Here is a 23,110-nt window from a genome sequence, read left to right as displayed (position 1 = left end):
TCAATTTTGTTATGCTGCAGCCTGATTGTGCAATTGTTAACATTTATTTTATTTCTCAGTAATCTACACTCAGTACTCCATAATGACAAAGTGAAAACTAAATTCTAGAACTGTTTGAAAATTTTTGTTTTATTAAAATAAAAAATCCATTTTATATTATTCATTTTAATACATAGACATATTTTAATTGTTAAAATTGGCATATGATTGTGTGTTAATTTTTATTAATTTATCCAAATAAAATTTCCTCCAATAATAACATTTATAATTGAGGCCAAACAGTTAAATCTTGGTTTTATCAGACCGGGGAATCTTGTTACACACAGTCTGAGAATCCTTCCAAACTCTAGGCAGGCTTCCATGGGTTTTGCTCTGAGGAGAGTCTTATTTCTAGCCACTCTGCTATAAAGCCCAAAACCTTCTGGAACTTTGTCCCATCTCCACGCAAGATGTCCAGAGCTCAATCAGCGTGACCATCGGGTCCTTGGTCACCTCTCTTACTAAGGCCCTTCATCTTGATTGCTTAGTATGGCCAGACGACGAACACTTGGAAAAGTCCTGGTTGTGACACATCAACTTCAGAATTATTGTAGCCTTCCTCTGATCTGTGCCTTGCAACAATCCTGTCTCTGTTCTTGTTGCAGTTCCTCTGACCTCATGGCTTGATTTTTGCATTGATATGCATTGTCAGCTGTGAGGACTTCTATAGAGAGGTGTGTGCCTTTTCAAATCATGTCCAATCAATAAACTTCAATAAACATTTTAGTCAAGTTGTAGAAACATCTAAGCAATGATCAAGAGATTTGGGAAGCATAAGAACTAATTTTCAAGTGTTGTTGCAAAGGGTCTAAACATGTGATATTTTAGGTTTTTTAATAAATAAAAATTGTTTCTAGAATTCACTTGTAGATTTCTGTTTTTGCTGTTTAGATTACCTCATGGGGCTGACTGAGAGAATGCCAAGAGTGTGCAAAGCTGTCATCAAAACAAAAAATGACTATTTTGAATAATGAAAATATTCTGGGTTATTTATTGTTCACTATATTATTTAATACATGTTCTCTCATCGTTTGGATGTCTTAAGTATTAATGCACAATGTTGAAAACAATGAAAAATTAGGAAAGAACACTGAATCCGACGGTGTGCTTATGACTAGTACAGTATACAGTTAAAGGGGCAAAATGTTAACATGTGTATATGATTTGGTATACGTGTGTATATGATCAGGACCAATTAGAAGCAGAAACATTTTGTGGGAGTTTATATGTTTGTATTGTTCTTATTGTTGAACTCCTTATTTAATGGTTTTGGGTTTAGTTTCCTTCTCTCGACTTTGTAGAAAAACCTTTACCAGTAGTTGAGCTAGTGGGAGACAATGGTTGTGTGTAAAATGCACGCATTAAAATGAGCTAGCTTTGCCCTGGCTGTTTTCCTCTCGTCCCCATTTTAAGATGCTGTGAGTTTGTCGTCAAATAAAAGTTCAGGACTTCTGGTATAAAAAAAGAAAAATCAACACTCCTGTATTTAGTAACAGAGTATCCCTCAAGCTTTTTTGCATACTATGTAGTGGGGTAAGGTGCGGATTTGAGACGTAGCCCCGCTCCCTCCTCGTGGTGGGACGGCCTATTGAGACAGAAGGCTTCCCCAGACTGCTTTAAACTCTGTTCACAAGTTGGCCAACTTTTCCCTCAGCAGCAGCAGCAGGAGGAGCAGCCCAGGAGCAGGAGCTGCGCTCAGGAGTGTATGTGTCCGGGGATCGCGCGATGCATCGGAACTGACCGCTTTCCCACTGAATCACAATGGCACCGTTTGGGAAAAACTTTCTGAAAGCGCGACTGAAAAGCAAGTATGTACATATTTCCAAACTATAATTTAAATGTTTCCACATTGAAGAAAACCTATAGTTTTTTTTTTTATATTTTTTAATTGAATAGAATTCTTTGAATTGAGTGTTGTGTGTGTGTGTGTGTGTGTGTGTGTGTGTGTGTGTGTGTGTGTGTGTGTGTGAGAGAGAGATACAGAGAGAGAGAGAGAGAAAGAGAGAGAGAGAGAGAGAGAGAGATAGATAGATAGATAGATAGATAGATAGATAGATAGATAGAGAGAGAGAGCGAGAGAGAGAGAGAGAGAGAGAGAGAGAGAGAGAGTGACGTCATAATACGAGGATTTGCTTACACTGCAGTGTTGTTGGATCATAAGGTGGCTGAGTCTCGAGTTTCTGCTGATCAGCTTGCATAGACACGGGTGCTTGGTGCTTGTCTGTGTGTCTATGAATGTTTTTGTTCCCATTATCGATTGGTGTTAATCTGTTGTTTGGTTGGTGTATTTTGTTCAATCATATATAGTTTAAAAGTGTGCGATCTGACGTCATTAAGAGCACATTGAACGCACAGTTACAATGGTGTTAATGGGAAAATATTAACTGGTATCAGGACATGATGGATATGGTCACGTTTTATAGTTAGCTCCAAAAAAAAACTAACAGAGCAATAATGTCTTCAGAAGACTTTCAATGGGACATCCAACAAAGAAGAAACGGGGAAAGCAAACTCTGTCTGGCAGCTTTAGAACGCAGGCTTCTCTTCATCAGTCTTATCTAAGAAAAGATGAAGCAAATGTTTTATTCCACTTACACCACTATCAGCATGAGCTTGTTGTAAAGCATTAGCCAGAGTAAACACTGATTAAAAACATATATTACAAAATAAATCTCAAACAAGACTGCAGATCAAATGTTATTCAAAAAGATTACATTGTTTATTTAAGTGTACAGTACACACAGTGTATAATTTTTCAGACTTCTAAAGGACCTCAAGATCCTCACATCGTACAATAGTGGAATACCTAAAAGAAATACCTGTAGAAAGAACCAAAAGGGTTTGCCTATACATATATCATTACCTGAACAGTTTCCAGTTGTGATGCTACAACAATTGTGGACTATCTGCTTTCCAAGGTTTTAAGTCATACAGACATGTAAAAATCTGCTCACAGTGTAACATGAAAAACTTCATGCAAAACCAATTATAAAATGACAACTAAAATGTTAAATTGCTAAATGCAAATTTTTAATAAGTTTAACTTTAATGAAAACTTAAATGAGCTTATCAGACTTTATGAAAAAAATTACACAGATCCGACTGAACCAGGCCAGTGTGGGTGAAATTTCTTTTTATTATCTTTTGCAAGGGAAAAATGAATGCTAATCATTTCCCTAACAGTACCATTAACCTTAATATCTTTTCATACAACTTGAGGCTTGAAAATGGCTTGTAGATGTTGGTATTAACTAATAAAGATTCCAATTTAAAGTGTAAAATGAATGAACAGGGTCAAATTAAGTTCTATCTATGATTAAATCTTACCGTTTAGGAATACCATTCGATTTCTTTTTGACTTCAGTTTTGCCTCATGCTGTGTTTGTGTAGACTGGCTGGTGATAATTCAACATCATTACTATCCAGATGCGTTTATAATACTTTCTGGGGGAAAGGTTTGTGCAGCAAGAGTGCAAACACACCTAAATTATGTCTAATAGTGCAGGTACAACCTGTTTTGTACCTGCAATGCGAAATTGCCTAATATTAACCGTGAACCGGTAAGTAAAACATGAAAGTATGCCATGTTACTGAGAAACCACACAGCGTGCTCTTTTCCAATGTCGATACACAAAGTAACAGCTTCACGTTCAGCGGGCACAAATCACTGACACTGGAGATTCTACAAAAAAGTTAAATAAAATCTCTCTATGTATGATCTCACACACACACACACACACACACACACAGACACACACACACACACACACACACACACACACACATGTGTATGTATTTATGTATGTATGTATGTTTGTATGTATGTGTGTATATCAAAGCACAACCCCCTTAAAAGCAACACACATTATAATTATCTCAAGTGTTGAGATGGAAAACAGATCAAAAGTAACAAAACTCCTATGGTCTGTTATTTTATGTGGTGCTGCACAGACAGTCTAGTGCATGTTTGGATAATTTTATTCATCAGCATGTTATGCTAGGATTTTTCCCCCCTTTTACTGCAGTCTTATCACACCAGCCAGGGTCGGAATTAAATCACAGCTTTGCCACATGTGCTTATTATACACGCTGTGTTATACACCCGTGCATTGTCCTTGTGTGCCAGTGAGCATTGGTAGTTATATAAGCAATATGGTTGCCTTGTCCTGGCTGTTTATTATAATAATTGGGCGATCCATATTATTGTGACAGTTAAATTGCCTTGTTGTAGGATCTAATTATATAAGTAATTCCATGGACAGAGTATTAATCTCAGAGCATTAATCAAAGTTTTTGTCCAAACATGTTGCGCTGAGTTCACTCCTCTCAGATTGTTTTGTCTCCACTGAAGATGACTATCTGCTAAAGATGTTCTTTTTAAAGATCAACAACCATGTTTTTTTTTCTGTACGAGTCCCTCATCCTCTGTAGATAAGACTTAGGAAAGTCAGGAAAAGTGTTTCTTGTTGATGTATCTCCAGTCAAAGCTGGCAACAAAATCCTATTGTATGCTTTACACTGCCAGTTGAGTAGCGCTAATGAACTCACCTTACGCATGCTGTCACACATTTGGATGTTCTCTTAATAGCTTTTTTTTCTTTCATCTCTGTGATGAACTGTTTATATGAGGAAATTTTTTTACCAAGTCAATTTCTAAACACAATTAATTATTCATTATATTCTGCCATAGTGTTCTTGACACATTTGTGTATCTGAATCCCAAATAGTGCTCTGTTAGGTATTTTGTGAACAATATTTATTTTGTACTGACTGTTCAAATTTAATGGGTTCTATTTTTGTGTGACTATTCAACAATAAGTACAAGTGGATTATTGTTACGGATAAATACAAATCTGAAACATAAAAACTTAAATACAATTACACATTTGACAGTGTTTAGGAGCATTAAACATTGCTTATGCCATCCATGTGACCTAGTAAGAATCCGAGAACAGATTATATAACGTGAAAGCTAGCTTAAATATTCTGTTATATAGTAAAGATGTAAGATGACTTTCTGAATACACATAATTTTAAGCCATTTGTTTGGAATGAATTTCCATAATCACGTCATAATTATCATTATCATCGTCATCATCATCAATGTTTGTTCCTAAATTTAAATCTGGTGTCTGTTAACAAACCACATGCTCATCCATGATATTTAATTAAACATACTTGTGATTAGTGTTGATTATTTGGAGGATTATATTTTAACTTGAACAATTAGGCACTTTTACATGATTCCAGTTACTAATACTGATAGCTGATTAGTAACCATGGTGATGCAATGACCATGCTTTAAGATGATGGAAATATATGATGTATATCACTGTATGTATCAGATCACTCTTATCATTTTCATGATCATCAACAATCATGCTTTGTCCAGATCAGAGCAAATAGTCACCCTTTTTAATCACCCGTTTTTTGTTTTTTTTTGCGTCTTTCCAAACATGTTAAAAAAAATTTTATATAAAAAAAGTAAATGCCTTAGTAATAATCTCTAAGATGCTGAGTAAAAGGGCAAAACATTTACCTGAATCTACAAGTTGTCACACCAAATATTGACAGAGTTACACCGAAACTGTCAAAATTCTAATCATTTTTTTACTCAGAAACTGTCAAAATTCGTATCGTTTTTTTATATAGAAACATTTAATTGTATTTTTTGTTCAAATTTTCTTTTACATGCGCTGATGATTGTACAGGACTCTATATGACTGACTTGATATATTTAAACCCAAACTACAGTATGCTGGTACTGAATTTCCATGATCAAACAATAATTAATCAGGGAATCTGACCATGGGGATTAGCATTCCTAATGTACATGTAATATCGCCTGCAAGTTTGTTCCTTAAGATGGAAAATATACTCATTAGCATCTAAATGGCATTAGTTGTTTCTGCTTAGTGGTCAAGCACAATGCTGGGTGTGGAGGAAAACAACAAGGTTGTTCTGCATTGCATTCGACATACAGTGTGTCTCTAATAGTCACGAAAGCAAAGCATTATTTCACAAAAGAAGCAGGTTGTTGTATATTAATGTAGATGAGTACATTACTTGTTAATGTAAAATCCAGGCATTTAGTCACTGCTTTTGATTTCTCTGTAAATAATCACAAAACTGTTTTAAAAAAAAGTTTCCTTTACCTCAGCTTCTAATCTCTGTTTTTGTTCTGATACTGCTATGGAAATGCGCACATTTGCTGACAGGAAGTGTGTAACAGGATGCCGCTGGTGTCCACTGATTTTCACACAAGACAAACACAGGTGCTTCCAACCCCCATTTGGTACTTTCCTGTATGAATATGTCCTTTGGAAAGCCACTATATGGATTAAGCGATATGTAAAAAGTCAAAGTTTTTCTTTTTATCTTTAAAACTATGCACATGTAGTTATCATAAGTATATCACTGCAGTGAATATTTGAATGAAGGGAAAGCAGTTAGGAAGAATCCCAACACTAATATAGTATACTTTTTACGACAACTAACAGAAATACATTATTGTTTTTAAGGCTTGATTGATTTGCCTCTGTCTATCACATGCTTTAGTTGTGTCCTAATCGCATGTGATAACACCGCAGTGCATTTGTCATGCAGTCATTTGCTGGATATGCTTGTCAATCGATATCAAATCAGTAACATTATAACACATTAATGCAGGCCTGATTTTGATTACCCAGCTAAGAATGTTAGCTTCTGAACTGCAGTAGCTGCATAGTGCATTGTACGAGGTGGTACAAGGTGGTTCTGAAATTTGCAAGAATTGTCAAAACTTTGTGATAGACCTTCATCTTCAGGAAGAGGGCGAAGTCCACAGTAGCCAAAACTTTGTGATAGACCTTCATCTTCAGGAAGAGGGCGAAGTCCACAGCAGCCAATTGTTCGCCGACGATGCTCATGCATCAAGTTGCCGTATTTAAAACACAAACTCATTGCAGCTTCGCCGTATTTCAAACGTATTTCATGTCAAACGTCTCTTGGACAGATTTGTCAAGTTTCACACAGAATTTCACGTTTGCTCTTTGTTTTAACTTGCTATCCATGATGTAATCGCAGATGTGGTAAAGCACATGGTCAGAATAGCACCCAGTTAGCCCCATTAGTCTCAAAACTTTTTGATACCATTTTGTGTAAAGTTGTTGGAGGGTAGTTTGATGTTTTTCTTTTTTTGCACCTACTTGAGGCCAAAAGGCTGCAGGTGGCTGAGGCCAGGAATATGCATTGTAAAACCATTTCCTTGTATCTAATTTCTGTTACCTAACCTCTATTGTTGTGCTATCAACGCTTGTAAGATGCCAGTAACGTTTTCATAGCAAATTCAGACCGCAATTCTTTTCATGTTTAAAAGACAATATGACTTGTTCAAGAGGCACATTGGGTCTTTGGTTGCAGTGGGAGGGAATTGTGTAGGAAAAAGAATGTGTGTGTCTGTACACTACCTGCAGTAGAATTTATCATCGGTTATACTGTTGGAAATCATTTGTTCACAACATGACGTGAAGCTAACCACAGCTTTTTGCCACACATGCCATAAAAAGATTAACTATGATTATGTGTAATAGCTCATACAGCAATCATGTATGACGTGTCATGTATGCTTTAGAAACATCCCACTTTATGTCATACACAGACCCTTTTACACACTGAATTTCATTTTTCTTATCACAGAAAGTATTCTGTTTTAACCCTATAGGATTTTTGATGTCACCTTAGTAACATTGTCATTGATTAAGCAGTTTAATTAAATCAGAAGAATGAAATATTCCTTCCAGACATTTGCTGAGGCAGCAGCTCTGTACATTTTATAAAGCATGTTATAGGCAGTTTATGTGTATGCAGGAGATCTTTTAAAGTTGTTTGCAATGTGAGTAGCTTAGGTATTTACTTGGCTCAATTGAACTCTCAGGATATTCTAACCATTAACCAGCCACTCACATTGTTGCATACGTATTACATTCCTTTGGGGTCTTTTATCAAGGACTCACACAATATGCCACTTGTTTTTCTGTACCAGGTGAAAGCCTAGATAATGTTGCACCAGGCTACAAATAAAAAAAAAGGCCAGGTCAACAATCTCGGCTGAAAAGTTTTTGTGCTATTGTGCTACTATTTACAAGCCATGACCTTTCCGTCTGCCGTTTATTTTTCACCCAGATAGAACATTCATCAGGCTTAGTTCATCTTCTACTACTCAGGTCCAGACCAGGAGTACCGGAGTTATAATACTCAAAAGAAAAGCTTTTAAACCAAGACTTTTCCTTTGCTGCTAAAAGAATAATCTTAGGAAAGTAATCTCAGTGAGTGGTTAAACTGGGTTGGGGACAGTGAAATGACACAGATTTCAACAAAGGGAATGACATTAATTTTGTAAGAGCAAATAACAGAATGGCAACTTACAAATTAATTTTATGATGTGATTAGGATAAAAAAAATTGAAAGAAGTGCTCTGATCTCGGTTATTGCAGAAAAGTGATTGCCTGTGATTTTGTATTCAAAATGTAAAACTGTGGAAACACCATAGTCAGAGACTAAAACTTTCTTTCGGCTTCTCCCATTAGGGGTCGCCACAGCGGATCGTCCGTTTTCGTGATCCGCATGTTTGATTTGGCCCTTTTTTACGCTGGATGCTCTTCATAACGCAACCCTCCCCATTTATACGGGCTTGGGACCGGCACTAAGAGTGCACTGGCTTGTGCAACCCCAATGGCTGGGTTTGGTTCCCTGACCGGGGATTGAACCCAGGCGGTGAGGGCGCCGAATCCACTAGACCACCAGGGAACCACCGCAGTCAGAGACTATTGTTTATTAAATCTGCTCTTCCAAATTATAAGTTTCCCACTGATATGATGTGCTGGATTTCATACTGTCCTGACACAATATATATCTGGCTATACTTCTTTGTTACATTTGGTGTAACCAAATCCATTTACATTTTATTACTCATGAATGTGGATTATTGTATTCAAGCAATTTATGCATAGTTTTCTTTCATTTTCTGGTGGTTACTGAATTTCCTCCAAGTATTTCAGCTTTTGTAATTAGCTTCCTGTTTTTCTTTTCTCAGATCCAATGAAACAAAGGAGGCACCAGCAAAAGAAATCCAAGTTTTAGTAGGCAAAGAGGACAAAGTTGTTTCTGGTGTTACCAAGCATACAACCTGTGCTGATGTGGTTCAGGCTTTACTGGAAGACCATAAGACATTACCAGAAAGTAAAAGGCTCCTACATGGAGAACCAAAAGAGTTCTGTCTTCTGGAGCGGTGGAAGGGGTTTGAAAGGGCTCTGCCTCCCCTTACTCGTATCCTCCGCTTGTGGAATGCATGGGGTGATGAGAGGCCCTTCATACAGTTTGTCTTGGTGAAGACTTCTGAGTTTATACCCAAAAGGGCTTCGAAATCTAAGGGGCTCAGGTCTAAGAGATGGGAGCAGGGTTCAGTGCAGTATTCCAGGACCCTTCCTGTGGAGCGGCAGAAACGCATGGTAAAGAAGGCCTTTCGCAAACTGGAGAAAATGCAGAAGGTGGGAAGCTCGGAAGGTTCGGAGGAAATTGACAAAATGGTGCAACTTGTCATCTCCCAGGATTATACCATCCGACAGCAGCTCCACCACATCAGGCAAATGGACCTGGAGCTCGAGCTTTTGGAGCAGCAGCTGAAAGAAAGCTGTCTGTCTGACTGTGGGCTTAATGATAGTGCAAAAAGCCAGTTGCTTTCCATGTCTGTATTTCAGCACGAGGATCAACTGCAGGAATACTTGTATACCAGTGATGGAATTGCACAATTAGACCTACAGGTGCTCAGACATCAGGAACTCATTAATGAGCTCTCTAGAGACATTGACCTGGAGCTGAGGAAAGCCGTTTGCACATTGGACACTGAGGAACTTGAGGGGGCAACAGCTACAAATCCTGCTTTGGAGTATGATCCCATCTCTTCCCTGTCATCTTCAGAATCTGTAGAGCTGGATACCTTGCAAAGTGAGTTGAAGGCTAGTATGAGAGCAGGCATTTCCCTCCATACCCAAACCCAGGACCTTGAAAAGGAGCTTCAATATAACACAACATTGCTACAGTCAAGAAACCAGGAGTACCAACATCTTATAGCCCAGTTGAGCTTAATGCAGCTGGAGGAATGTGCTGAGCCACCAAACCCTGTTTACTCGAAGAGCTCTGTCAGGCCTGGTGTCTCTCAGACCACAGGGACTCTTAGACAGAAACTTTCACCTAATGATGTGACAGACACAGACTCGGATACTGGTATAAGCTCTACTCATAGTCAGGACTCATTGTCTCCTTGCATGGACAGACAACCCCCCCTGGACACTGATGTCTAAATGATAGACCTGTAAATAAACAAGCAACAGAAATGGTTAAAACATGCATACATATATATCAGTGGCAATAGTGGTGGAAAAATGTACATTTATCATTTTGCTTTTATAAATATCCTAGCTATGAAATAAGCATTATTTATAAGACAAGTCATACCTCTTGTGCGAGCTAATGGTGGACATAATCAACATCTCAATCAGTATCAGTCAGTAATAAATTAGAAAGTATCAACTGTATCAGTGTTTCGAATCGCTCCTTTAAATGAATAATGTTTAAAAGTAAAAAAGGCTGTTTGCAGTCATATTTTGTTCACATATATTTGAGTGTCATTTTGTATACAAGACATAATTTTCACTTGGCTAGGTCTAAGATGATTGGGCTATAAACCTTTCAACAGTAAACATTTCTACAAGATTCAGAACATTGTTGTTTTTTTAGATATATTCAGAAAACCTGGGTTAACAGTGATTTAACATGGCCAAATGTTCACACCTAATCATCACACCCATATGTGTTTCTTCCCCAAAGCCTTTTTCACAAAGTTGAAAGCACACAATTGTATAGAATGTCTTTGAATGCTATAGCCTTACAGTTTCTCTTCAATGGAACTATAGGTCTAAATCTAAACGTTCCATTTGAGCAGAATTCCTAAAACTTTTTTAAAATAAATCTTTATTTTGTACATCTTATTTATAAGAAATGTAAATATTTGAGGTAAAGATGTAATACATATGATTAAAATAAGCTTATAATTAAAAGTTTAATTGTTTTATATTAAAACATACCACAGCATTTATGTAGACACCTTTTAACTTCTTACTTCTCAGAAATGATTTTTTGATTTCCTGTATAACACATATCTGCATCATGTAGCCCATTTTGTAAAGCTATGATATGAACTAATACATATTTGTACAGTTGATTGATTTAAACATGTAATTTTAAATGACTTAGACGGGGAGAATTTATTTATTACATTACTTAAATGAGAAAAAAAATGCATGGTTTAATGTTTCACAATGTGTTTTTGCATAAATGAGTTTTAATTTATGTACATGTCAAATTTCCATTCACAATAGGATCCTACCCTTTTCCTTCCTTTCTTCCTTCCTTCCTTCCTTCCTTCCTTCCTTCCTTCCTTCCTTCCTTCCTTCCTTCCTTCTTTCCTTTTTTTTTTTTTTTTTAAATAAAATCACAGTAAAATTGTGTAAACTTTTTTTTTTTTTACTACAGCCACTCACAACTACACTGTATCGTCATAGCCTCTGAGGCAATGAAACAGCACAAGCAGCAGGAATGCAGTGTGACTCAGGTGTAATGATGGGGTAAGTGAGGAATTCTAATCGAAACACCACTGCACAGGCTTCAGTTCAGGCTAGGAAAGAGAAATTTGAGCTGTTTGGCATGAAGCAATTCCCACATTTTCTTTGCCTCTAAATGTGCAACAGACCAACGCAATCTCATTAAAGTGCTGTTTTGTTGCTATGTAATGTAATCTCCCGCTTACTCACATAGGGACATGTTATTTCGTTATCATGTACAATGTTTTATCAGGATAAGGGTGAAATAATGCTAATCATACAGCTCATCAGAATCAATATGATATTATACATATATATTATGTATATAGACTGCGTATTTTTACTGTATATATTTAATTGCCAGAAGGATAAGTGCAGGAATAAATCAGAGATGGCTCATCATGCCGCCATTACCATGGCGACTTATTTTCATCCATTGGGAGGAAGAGGAGGCCTGCCAGAACTCTGTTGTGTTGCAAAATGGGCATAATTACCTTGCTGAAAACGTCAATTACTGCTTCTCCCACTGCTGATGCAGTAGCTTCTCGTGCACTAACAGTTACTTGATCCAAGTCTCATAAATAGTCATTTCAGAGGCCGTTTTTAAAGAAACACGTCTTGTTTTAGACTGTAGCTGACCGAACAGCTTTACAGGCTAGGTGTGGGCAAAATATTCAAAGACCCAAAACACAGGTAATTGTGCAAATTTGTGCAATGTGCCTGCACTGTCTTAAGCAGTTTTATCACATTAGATGAGTGAGTCATAGCCATAGCAAGAGACTTGCTGTTGTCCTAAACAACAGGAGATAACATTGATGTTTGATGTGGTTTGCCTCAGGTGAGATAAGATAGAGACTGACTGAGTAAGACAGAGGAGTCATGCTGGTTCATACTAAATTAACTATGTGGAGTCATTCTACAGGCTAGCCTTTACACCCAAGAGCAACCACATACATGTTGGCCAAGTAATTAACAACATCTTCAATTTCTTTTTGTGTACGATCTCTTCGATTAGGTGTAGGTTCTGAACAAAAGCAAGTTGTGTTAAATCACATCAACCGATGATTAAAAATTAGCTAATCAAAACAAGGACAATTATTTTCACACACATTCCCTTTAGCACTCAGCAAAACAAATTTCCAGTGTTATTTAAAAGCAATTCATTACCTATGCATGAAGCATGATTATTACTTACTCAGCTTATGAAAAACACAAAAGCAATTCACTTAAATGCAAGCCAATTCTTCTTTTGTTTGAACTTAGTGATAACAAAGAGTGATTATTTAAAACATTATATGCAATAATAGATTTCATGTGCTACATACAATTTTCCAATGCGAGACTGACTGAGAAAATGGCATCCTCGTATTTCAGGCGGAAAAAATTCCAACCATCTGAAATTGTTTTACATGATTTGAAGCAAAGATTTTTTTTTCATTTTTTATTGTATAATGGATCAGGTGATGTAATATTTTATGGAAAATGGAAAAATTGAGCTGAAATGTAAACTAGCCCCAACGTTGTCTAAATATAGTGTCATTTCTTAATGATTTTACATTCTACATGATTATCAAAGACAAAAATTAGGGATTTGGTTTCTGGGCCTAGTGGCATAATAAGATACAAAAGACATAAAAAAAAAAAAATCAACTCATTACAGCAACTACAATACTCTTTTAAAACTTTTTATTGTAAAAAATCTTGAACATAAAGCCAAAAAAAAGTTATAAAATTTGGCTCCTTTGTTTTCTAGAACACAAAAATGCACGTCTTTAAAATGCTGTTTTAGAGAATCTTTAGAATCCTACAAAAGTGGTAAGGGAGTCAGTGAAGCAAAAGAGAGCCCACTGGATTAAACAGCACTGGCATGCCTGAACAACACCAGCTTCAGAAGGCAATTGCCTCAACCCTAAACACTGTTAGAAGAACCGCCATCAGCCACAAAGCTATAAATTTTGTGGTAATTAAAGTCAGGACATGCAGCCAGCAATGAAAACAATAATAAAATCGTTCTTCCTCAAATTTGATTTACATTTGTCTTTTTGAGATGTTCCTGCACAGATTATGCTGAGTAAAGAATCTTTTAAACAAGCATTGTGGTAAAAAAAGAAAGTCTGTCTATCTAAACATGTCTAAATCCTTGCTACTATTGAATGTCCTGCTTTGATCATGTCATTGGATAGTTTTGTTTGGTCAAGCAAAACTTCTGTAAATGTTTTGGTAAACCTCTGCCTACTATAGCCTCGGATTGGAACAGCAAGACCAATTCTTTTGTGTTTGCTACACTCAGAAGAGTTTTGGGTTTGAGATCAAAAGGCGAAAATGAGGCCAGAACTTCAGCATGGAGTTTCTGATGTTTAAATCTAGATGTGTTAAACAACTTGGAACCTGTCTGCATTTATTTGAACACACCCATTTTTCAACCGATCTCAAATATTAGAACATGTGACTAGCAGGTGATACTTGCTGCCCTGGTATGCCCTGTGTAATTAATTGTTTCAACAATTAAAAACTTTGAAAGTCTAATCTTCTTTTAAGCGCAGGGTTTCACCTGTGATAACTGGTATTTGTTTTTTTAAAAAGGCTCAAACAACTTGAAAAACAGGAAGCTGTCTGTGAAAGAAAAGTCTGCCATTTTGAAGCCGGGGAAAGAAGGAAATTGATCAGAAAAAGTGCACAAGCTTTGAACATATTCAATACAATCATTTGAAATATCTTAAAAAAACTTCAGTATCAGACATCAAACTGTTTGTCCACATTTTCTTTTGTCAGTGAATCCTTCAGATATGCATACTTCTAGCATTCTTAACCATATACTGTGCTGTCAAAGAAGGGCATTTCCTATAATATGTTTAAGTCACTGTTAAGTTCTTTAAGTATTAGAAGTTAATACTTATTATAATGCTCTATTAGGGATGTAATTCCTCATTTGGATTAAACAGATTATGCATTTTGTATGACTTTATGCATCATGAATGGGATGCTGTGGATCGCAACAAAACAGTCGCTCAAGCAGGAGGTATTTACTTTCATGCGGGTGCGAGTGAGCTGTCAGATATGGAGTTTAAATAAAGACCAAAGTAAGTGCCTTTCATGATCATGGTGGTTTAATTTAGACTACTAGATTGTTTATATTGTGGGGAAAACGCACCATTTATTTACCACATTTTTTTTAAACGCCACACACACACACACACACACACACACACACACACACACACACACACACACACACACACACACACACACATCTTCACATTAAAAATTTAAATACAGATATGAATCAGTAAATATTTACACATAGAAATAGTAGCACTGTGTTCCATCCATGTAACCCATGCTTTTCATAATTTATACCATTTATTTTTTTAAGCCAAGCATCTAAAACATGATTGTATAATTGATTGCAAGATTGATATTTTCTTTCAGCATTTCCCTTTTACTGGGTACAAATCAAAAATGAATAAAACCACTTTCCAGCATTCCGAGCGAATGGCACTAATACACTTTTTCCCACCTGACTATGTGCTTAAATGCACTTCTTGGGTGGTCTCAAATAGTCTAGATATGTATTACTCTGACATTGTGCTGTAGGATCTGTAAATCTGTGGCACCTTCATAGCTGAGCCGCACACACGCTTCTTTCATGTTTAATGTCTCGCGCTCTCTATTCCTGTGCTCCAACTGTGCACGTATTATTACTGTTATTTGTGTTTGCTCTACCACAGGTGTTCTCTCAGGCTCATCAAACAGCCTTTCATTATGGCCAAGCCAGTCTGCAGAGCGCTCAGTAAGAGGGCAGGGGGGCAGGGACAAAGAAAATAAAATCTTGAGATGTTTGTTAAAAAGAATCCTATGCTCAGTTATGTAGAGCTGAGTATATAAAATAGTATAATACAGAAAGTGTTCATCAAATGTCTAAAGGTAAATTTTAAAAGGATAAAACTTGGCCTGTGCCTCCCTTAGCTACATGTCTATACATTGCCATGTTCCTGATTAGCTTCTTACACAAGAGCTACCCTCAATGCCTCTGTAACTCCCAGTAAACCCATTACCTGAAATCTTTTTTTTCCACTAGGACTCCATTCCCAGCATTTATGTTTGAAAGACTTTGATTGCCCATGCCTCAATGTTTTAAATCATATCTAATTAGTCTAATGTTGTAATTTGAGGGCAAAACATCAAAGGTACATAAACACCCTACGGCTATTGTACATGTTTTTATTTTTAGGAATCTAAAAACCTAAGGAGTGTAGGCACTCTATTATTATTCTACATTTTCTTCTCTTACTCTTTTTCTCTTCTTTTTTGTCTCCTTATTATTATTATTATTCATTATTGTTAGTAGTAGTAGCAGTAGTAGTAGTAGTAGTAGTACTATTATTCTTGCTAGGTTGTCAATGGCAGCCCATAGAACCCTCCGGTAAAAAGTTTTAAAAAATCACCGAACTGGAAATGTTGCTGCATCTAAGCAAATGCTCACTAGCATAATTGGTGGGCCTTTTTAGAAGTGTTATAAGGCTATGCAATCAAATTTGTGACAGCGGCACCTAATGGTCAAAAGTTATAATAATATGTTTAAAAAACTGCTATAGTCTACTGCCATTAATACTCCTCCCCCTCCCAAACCATTAAACGTCCAATCGTCATCCAGTTTGGCTCACATTATTTTTACCTCTGTCTGAACATATTTAATATTCAAAATGTGTCTGACTGCTTGCATCTTTAATATTATTATTATAATTTTATGTAGATACTGTATGTCACACACTCTAAATGTGACAAACTTTAAAAACTCTAAAAAACCATATTAGCTGTAGTATTTACAATTTGTGCAACCTATTTCAATTTTTGGATTCAGGAACACAGTTTAATTGTTGCCTGGTGCAAATAAAAAAATTAACATCAATGCAGCTAGAGGATTTTATGGTTTTCTCTCTGCCTGTTACTATTCTCTTTTTCGCAGTGATAGCACCTCTGTGTGCTCTTTAGAAAAGATAAATGGCGAAACAGTTAAGTATTTTTTTTTAAGTAACTTTCATCTTTTGTCTATTTCTGTATTTTAAAACAGTAATTCCTTCCTTCCGGCTTTTTGTTTCTCTCTTTTCACATATTCGCTCAATCCTTTATTCCTTTCATATATATAACTTTTAAGCATCAGTTCCTTCCTTTCTTCCTGCCTTCCTTCCTTTTTTCCTTCCTTTTTCCTTCCTTCCTTCCTTCCTTCCTTCCTTCCTTCCTTCCTTCTTTCCTTCCTTCCTTCCTTCCTTCCTTCCTTCCTTCCTTCATTCATTCATTCTTTTATATAAATAATTTTAGGAGTAATCTCATAATAGCAGTTTATAAGATTAATTTACACCAGTTGCTTCCTTTCTTTATTTTTTCTTGTCTTTTTATACATCAGTTAAGGAGTAATCTCATAATATTGATGTATCAGCTTAATTTTCTTTGTGGTTAATTGTTTTGTGATGCTAAGATCAAAAAGCATTAATATTCTTTATGCACAGCAGTGTGTGTGTGTGTGTGTGTGTGTGTGTGTGTGTGTGTGTGTGTGTGTGTGTGTGTGTGTGTGTGTGTGTGTGTGTGTGTGTGTGTGTGTGCAACGCATGTGATAGGACACTCATACAGCAATGTTCATGATGAGGGCTTTGAATGTTTGGCCGGAGCAGGGCTTGAAGTGCAAACTATTGAGGGCCACTGGCAGCTGTATTAGATCTTGCATGGGGAACCTTTGATCACCCACAGACCCCCACTCTCCTTTCTCACAGCTCTTTCAGGCTTCCTGTACAACATGGTGGCAATAGCACTAATCTTGATTCACTTCTATGTCAGCTTCACTTTGAAGAGCATGTCTGTGAGATTAATCTGATTTGATGTTCATTTCCAGAGAGCCTCTTTCCCACCAGTACTTTGTGTTTGACACACCACCATCAAAAAGTCTGCTTTATTTGAAGACACTTGGACATTCAAAAGTCTGGAAAAAATTTTTATTTTTTGATGACTAATTAGTCATCAGTAATTTTTGTCTGTTACAGTTTCAGGCATATTTCAATATACATTAAATTCTATTTTAATAAAACAAATACTGTCACAAACCAGCTGTACAGAAAAACAGATGTAGATCTAGGTCCCTGGATGAGAGGGGTAAGAAAAACCCCTGTAAGAACCCAACCTAGAAAAGAACCCGTCCTGTTCTGACTAAAGTAACTAAAATAAATGAGTATATGTAATTCAGATTCCAAAAAAAAAACATTTAAAAGAATTTCTTTTATTTATTTATTTTTATTGTAAATATATTTATTCAGCATTTTTTGCATTTTTTTTTATTAATATAACTTATTATCCACTGATCAGACAAAACATTATGACCCCCTGCCTTATATTGTGTTGGTCCCATTTTGCTGACCTGTCGAGCATTAACAACATTAACTTCTTCAGCAATTTAAGGTACAGGAGCTCATCTGTTGGATCGGACCACACAGGCCAGACTTCGCTTCCCACGTGCATCAATAAACCTTGGCCCATGACCCTGTTGCAGGTTCACCACCGTTCCTTCCTTGGACCACGTTTGATAGATACTGACCAATGCAGATTGGGAACATCCCACAAAAGCTGCAGTTTTGGAAATGCTCTGACCCAGTCGTCTGGTCATCACAGTTTGGCCCTTGTCAAACTCGCTCAAATTCTTACACTTGCCCATTTTTCCTGCTTCTAATACAGTAATCCCCTGTTTATCGCGAAGGTTACGCTCCAAAACCACCTGCGATAAACCGATGCCACCCCAAAAATGCTATTTTATGTATACTGTATAATGTGTAGTGTATTGTATTAACATTTAACTTCATCTCATGATTAATAATTATATTTTGACTAATAAATTCCATTATTTCAAAATAAAACTCAAAAAAAATTTTCCTATAAGTTTTTTGGTCTATCGTGTTATCCGTGAGAAGAAAAAGGAAAAGCAGCATAACTAATTAGTTATGTGGCAAACGCAATTCTGCAATAAACCGGGGTCGGGAGATTTAAACCGTGGTAAAGCAGGGATTACTGTAGCTCAAATTTGAGCCCAAAATGTTAACTTGTTGTTAAATATATCCCACCAACTAACAGGTGCCATAATGAAGAGATAATCAGTGTAATTCACTCATCTGTCGTAATGTTATAATGTCATAATATTTCGCCTGGTCAGTGTACAAGACAAAGCAAACTTATAAAACTGTCTGGTACAAAATGTGTTCAAGTTAAAATAGAGTTTAAGGCTTGTTTTTTTGTTCTTTTTTCACAATGGAATAAGTTGATTTCTTTTTTTAACAGTGATGGTTTGGAAGATATTATTTGGGCTATAGTTGTTCAGGAATGTGCACAAGTGCTTCATAACAACGTGTTAAGTGTTTTATCAAAACATTATTCAATGCTGATATGTTTTTCATACAAATAAACGTCTGTGTACCATTTTTTTAAAGGGCAAATTCCAGTTGATTAACATGTGCAGGGCTCCATATCAGTAGCCTGATAATACTCTTGCGTTTTACGAGTCTCTTTCCTCCAGCTTGTGTGCCCTTGCTGGGTGTTGGCTTCCTCTGGAGTCAGCTGTGTGCATTTCCTGTTCTGGCTCCTGCCTGGTAAAGTAGAGACTGCTTTAACACTACACAAATTAGCATTAACTAAAATATGAAGGATGAAGGATTCAAAATGCAATCTGTTAAAAAACTATATGCCTGGACACATTACAATATGGGAACACAGAATAAATTTAGGATTTAAAACATTTTTTAGATATTTATCTTTTATTATCTATATTTACATACAGTAATGATCTCCAGTCTTCTTGGAAGATGTTTCACTAGAGTGTGGATGTGGAGATTTGTGGTTATTCAGGCACAAAAATTTAGTAAAGTCAGAAACTGATGTAGGATGAGGTGGCCTGGGGTTCACTCAGCATTACATTTTATCCCAGGGGTGTTTAATATGGTTAAGGTCAGAGCTTTATAGCAGGCTGCTCAAGATCCAAATCATGTCAAGCCAATTCAAGTTTATTTCTATACCGCTTTTCACAACAAACATTGTTTCAAAGCAGCTTTATAGAATATAAGAGTTAAGGTGAACGATGTGTATTTATCCCTGATGAGCAGCTTGTGGTGACTGTGTCAATTAAAAACTCCCTTAGATGTTATAAGGAAGAAACATTGAGAGGAACCAGACTCAAAAGGGGAACCCATCCTCATTTGGGTGATATCAAGAGTGTGATTATAGTCTTTAAAACAATACAGAACACTGGAGAGTGAGAACTAACATGAGCACCGGAATGTAAGATTATTAGTAATGTCCCTTCTACAGTCTTCTACAGTCATTTGAGGTTATGAAACCAGGTGCTACTACAGTAAGTAACTCATAAAATAGCTCAACATTTGAGATCATCATAGATCCAACACCAGCTTCTCCATGCCAGAGCCTTTAAACACTTAAAGAGATCTAATGTCCAAACTCTACATGAGGTGGAATCCAAATAGCGCTGGTACGTCTCTAGATGGTTCAGGATGTTTGCGGGGTCGGCATCTACTTCTTTAAAGGTCCATAATCTTTATGAGGTCATACGTGACTAGAGCTGGCGTAAACCTCAGGATGCCTCGGGAGAGAAAGAGAAGCAGTGGAGAGGAATTAGTGTAGCTGTTGTTCTTGAACTTGCTTTTTGTAGTATTGTAAGTATATTGCTGGAAAGGTATATTTTGTATATACTGTACTGTAATATACTATATATATTATACTTTATGACATTATAACATTATGTGAGTAAATTACACTGATTATTTCTTCATCATGGCACACGTTAGTGGTGGGATATATTAGGCTGCAAGTGAACATTCTGATTTAATTTAAGTGAGTCTGACAAGGGCTAAATTGTGATGGCTAGACAACTGGGTCAGAGCATCTCCAAAACTGCAGCTCTATGGTCAAGCATGTCTATAATTATAAGATGCCTTATTATTAATAGTCTACAAGTATTTTATTTTAAATTCCTAACCAAGCTAAACTTTAACGGATGTGATAGCAAGATGGACAACTAGCACTCATCAGTGTAATTTATCAATCAATACATCCACCTTATTATTATCATTCAAATAATTTGTATTGTAAAGAATTTGTGCTTATATATTGTTGATACCATGGCCAAATATGTGCAATAATCTCAGTGCAATAATAATACGGTAATTATTTACATGTGCAATAACTTTTGTAACTATTATTGTACTCTGAGTTTACTGCCATCTGGTTTTCACTGCAATATACCTTAATATGTATTGACATTTTTATTTCAAATATTTTTTTTTTTTTACCTTAAGCTGTTCTTTGATCTTTTACTGTGAGTAACTGCAACCAAAAAATGTCTGATTCTGATTATTGCCACAGTTATTATTCCTCTAGCTGACATGTTAGAGCTTAGGGGTAAAGCTGTTAGTCAGATAATGTTTCCGTGCATCCACTACATCGCTTTGCTGAAAGGGACATAAACTAAGCATTAGTAAATATAAGGGCAATATTTTTTTGTGAATCAACTTGTTTTCTAACTTATATTTACTTTTACTGGTTGTACTTTTACCAAACAATTTATTTAGAGACGTAATCTGTAAACTTTTAATCTGTAAAGAGTTTAAATGCATAAAATCCTCTGATTACTGTCTATGGGTATGTGGATCTATATGGAATTTTGCATGTTTTCCGTATGTTTTCCAGGTTCTTTTGCTTTCCACCCACTACCCAAAGACAAGCCCCTAGGTGTATTTGGTTCTCTTAATTGCCTCTAGACATTAATATGTGTCTGTGTTGGCTATGAGATGTGACCCTGACAAAAAAAAAAAAATTTTGCAGATGAATAAAAGAGTTTAAAAATGCAATACTAAGGCATGTGCTAAGTTCAAACGATTGCAAACTTGAGCTAAGATATATCTAATTTCTTGTAGTAAGTTCAGCCAAAGGTTCTAAAAGAACTGAGACATTCCTGGCTAGCATGTGCTATTCAGATCCCAGGAGGCGAGGAATAACTTGTAAAAGGATTGAAAAGTGACCTGATATTCCCTAATGTTAGAATGAAGAAGCATTCCACATTCTTGCAGGGTTTTTTCATGGGTTTTTGACAGCTAAATAATGCCTGTTCTCCAGGAATAAGTGAAACAATCCGGGTTCATTGTACTTCTGAATGTCTTAATTTGAAGAACACATTAGTAGTTTTATTGGATGGCAAAATTGTTGAGTAAAATGGTAGATAGTTGCACACTATTAGAGTCATATATTTTGGTTTAAATCTATCAAGCACTATTGAAAAAAAAAAAGAGGGCAAAAGAGCAGAGAGAATAAGAATAAGCAAATAGCTATAACGAAGGATTTATTACTCCATGCTCAGTGAATGTGATTCATTTTAATGAGATATCCCACAGGTTTAAGTAATACAGGTGATGGAAAGAAGCTGTAAACATCACTATCTAGATACAAATGATCTCATCAATCATCCATCCATGATTTCACATTTATACATCAAGGTAATTACCCTCCAAACACATTATATATCCCATGCAGCCCTAAGGTTATCGGATTCCTTCACAGCAAATTTTGTCAGGCGCATATCTGACCGATATTGTAATTCAAGCTTCCCCACAGACATTTTTCGTTCTTACAGCAGGCAGAATGTTTGGGTTAGGGGCACAAACTTAGTACAAAACCTATTTAATGTTCAATTTTGAACATTGTGAACTTCTTTAAGATTTGAAGTATAATTACTAAATAAGGCAAGATTTCCGTCTCTCATTTCAAATATTTTACCATCTTCCTTAAGAACTGCATGGACAGGAGATACTATAAGCAGTATGAACTGACTATTAGCACCCCTTAACAAATTAAAATTCATGATATGGTAATATAAACGACAGCAGTTTGAAATTAGTGGCTAGTTCACCCAAAATGCAAAAAAAAACGTATTAGGAGCTAAACGTTCTACTTGTTTTTTACTTATTTAACTAAAATCATATTATTACAGCAAAAACTATGAACAGGGAACATTCCACACAAAGGGCATGGTCAGTTTACTCCCTTGACTCACAGATACGCACAGCTGTGCCATTGTCGGGTTCGAACATGTGATCTCACAATGTTAGTGTGAATGCTTTTCTGCTGCAGAAATTCATGAGCTCATTTTAACTTTTTATATTTCATTTCTTCCATTCTGAAAAAAAAAGGTTACATGTAAACGAAATTCATATCAGAACTGTTACAATATGATTTGTCTATTTTAAATTGAACTGGAGCCAATATTTGAAACAAATATTTCAAATATTTTTTTCAAATATACTGACCTTTGCAGAACAAATATCACAGCCAGTGGGAATCCGCTTGTGATATCTGGATGTATGAGCACATAAAGATGCTTCCTGTCTCGA

The 23,110-nt window shown here is 36.2% G+C and overlaps 1 protein-coding gene across 1 annotated transcript; it reads left to right on the top strand.

Moving 5' to 3' along the window:
• Positions 1 to 1,642: 1,642 nt before the first annotated feature.
• rassf9 (Ras association domain family member 9) lies at positions 1,643 to 11,589 on the top strand. The gene is made up of 2 exons (XM_083551669.1): positions 1,643 to 1,847; positions 9,113 to 11,589. The coding sequence occupies exons 1-2, from the start codon at positions 1,801 to 1,803 to the stop codon at positions 10,377 to 10,379; spliced, it is 1,314 nt and encodes a 437-aa protein (XP_083407795.1). The 5' UTR covers positions 1,643 to 1,800; the 3' UTR covers positions 10,380 to 11,589.
• Positions 11,590 to 23,110: the final 11,521 nt, after the last annotated feature.

Source organism: Silurus aristotelis, assembly GCF_946808225.1.
Source record: "Silurus aristotelis genome assembly, chromosome: 10".
In the NCBI taxonomy this organism is placed as follows: domain Eukaryota; kingdom Metazoa; phylum Chordata; class Actinopteri; order Siluriformes; family Siluridae; genus Silurus; species Silurus aristotelis.
This window is presented reverse-complemented; position numbering and strand designations above follow the sequence as displayed.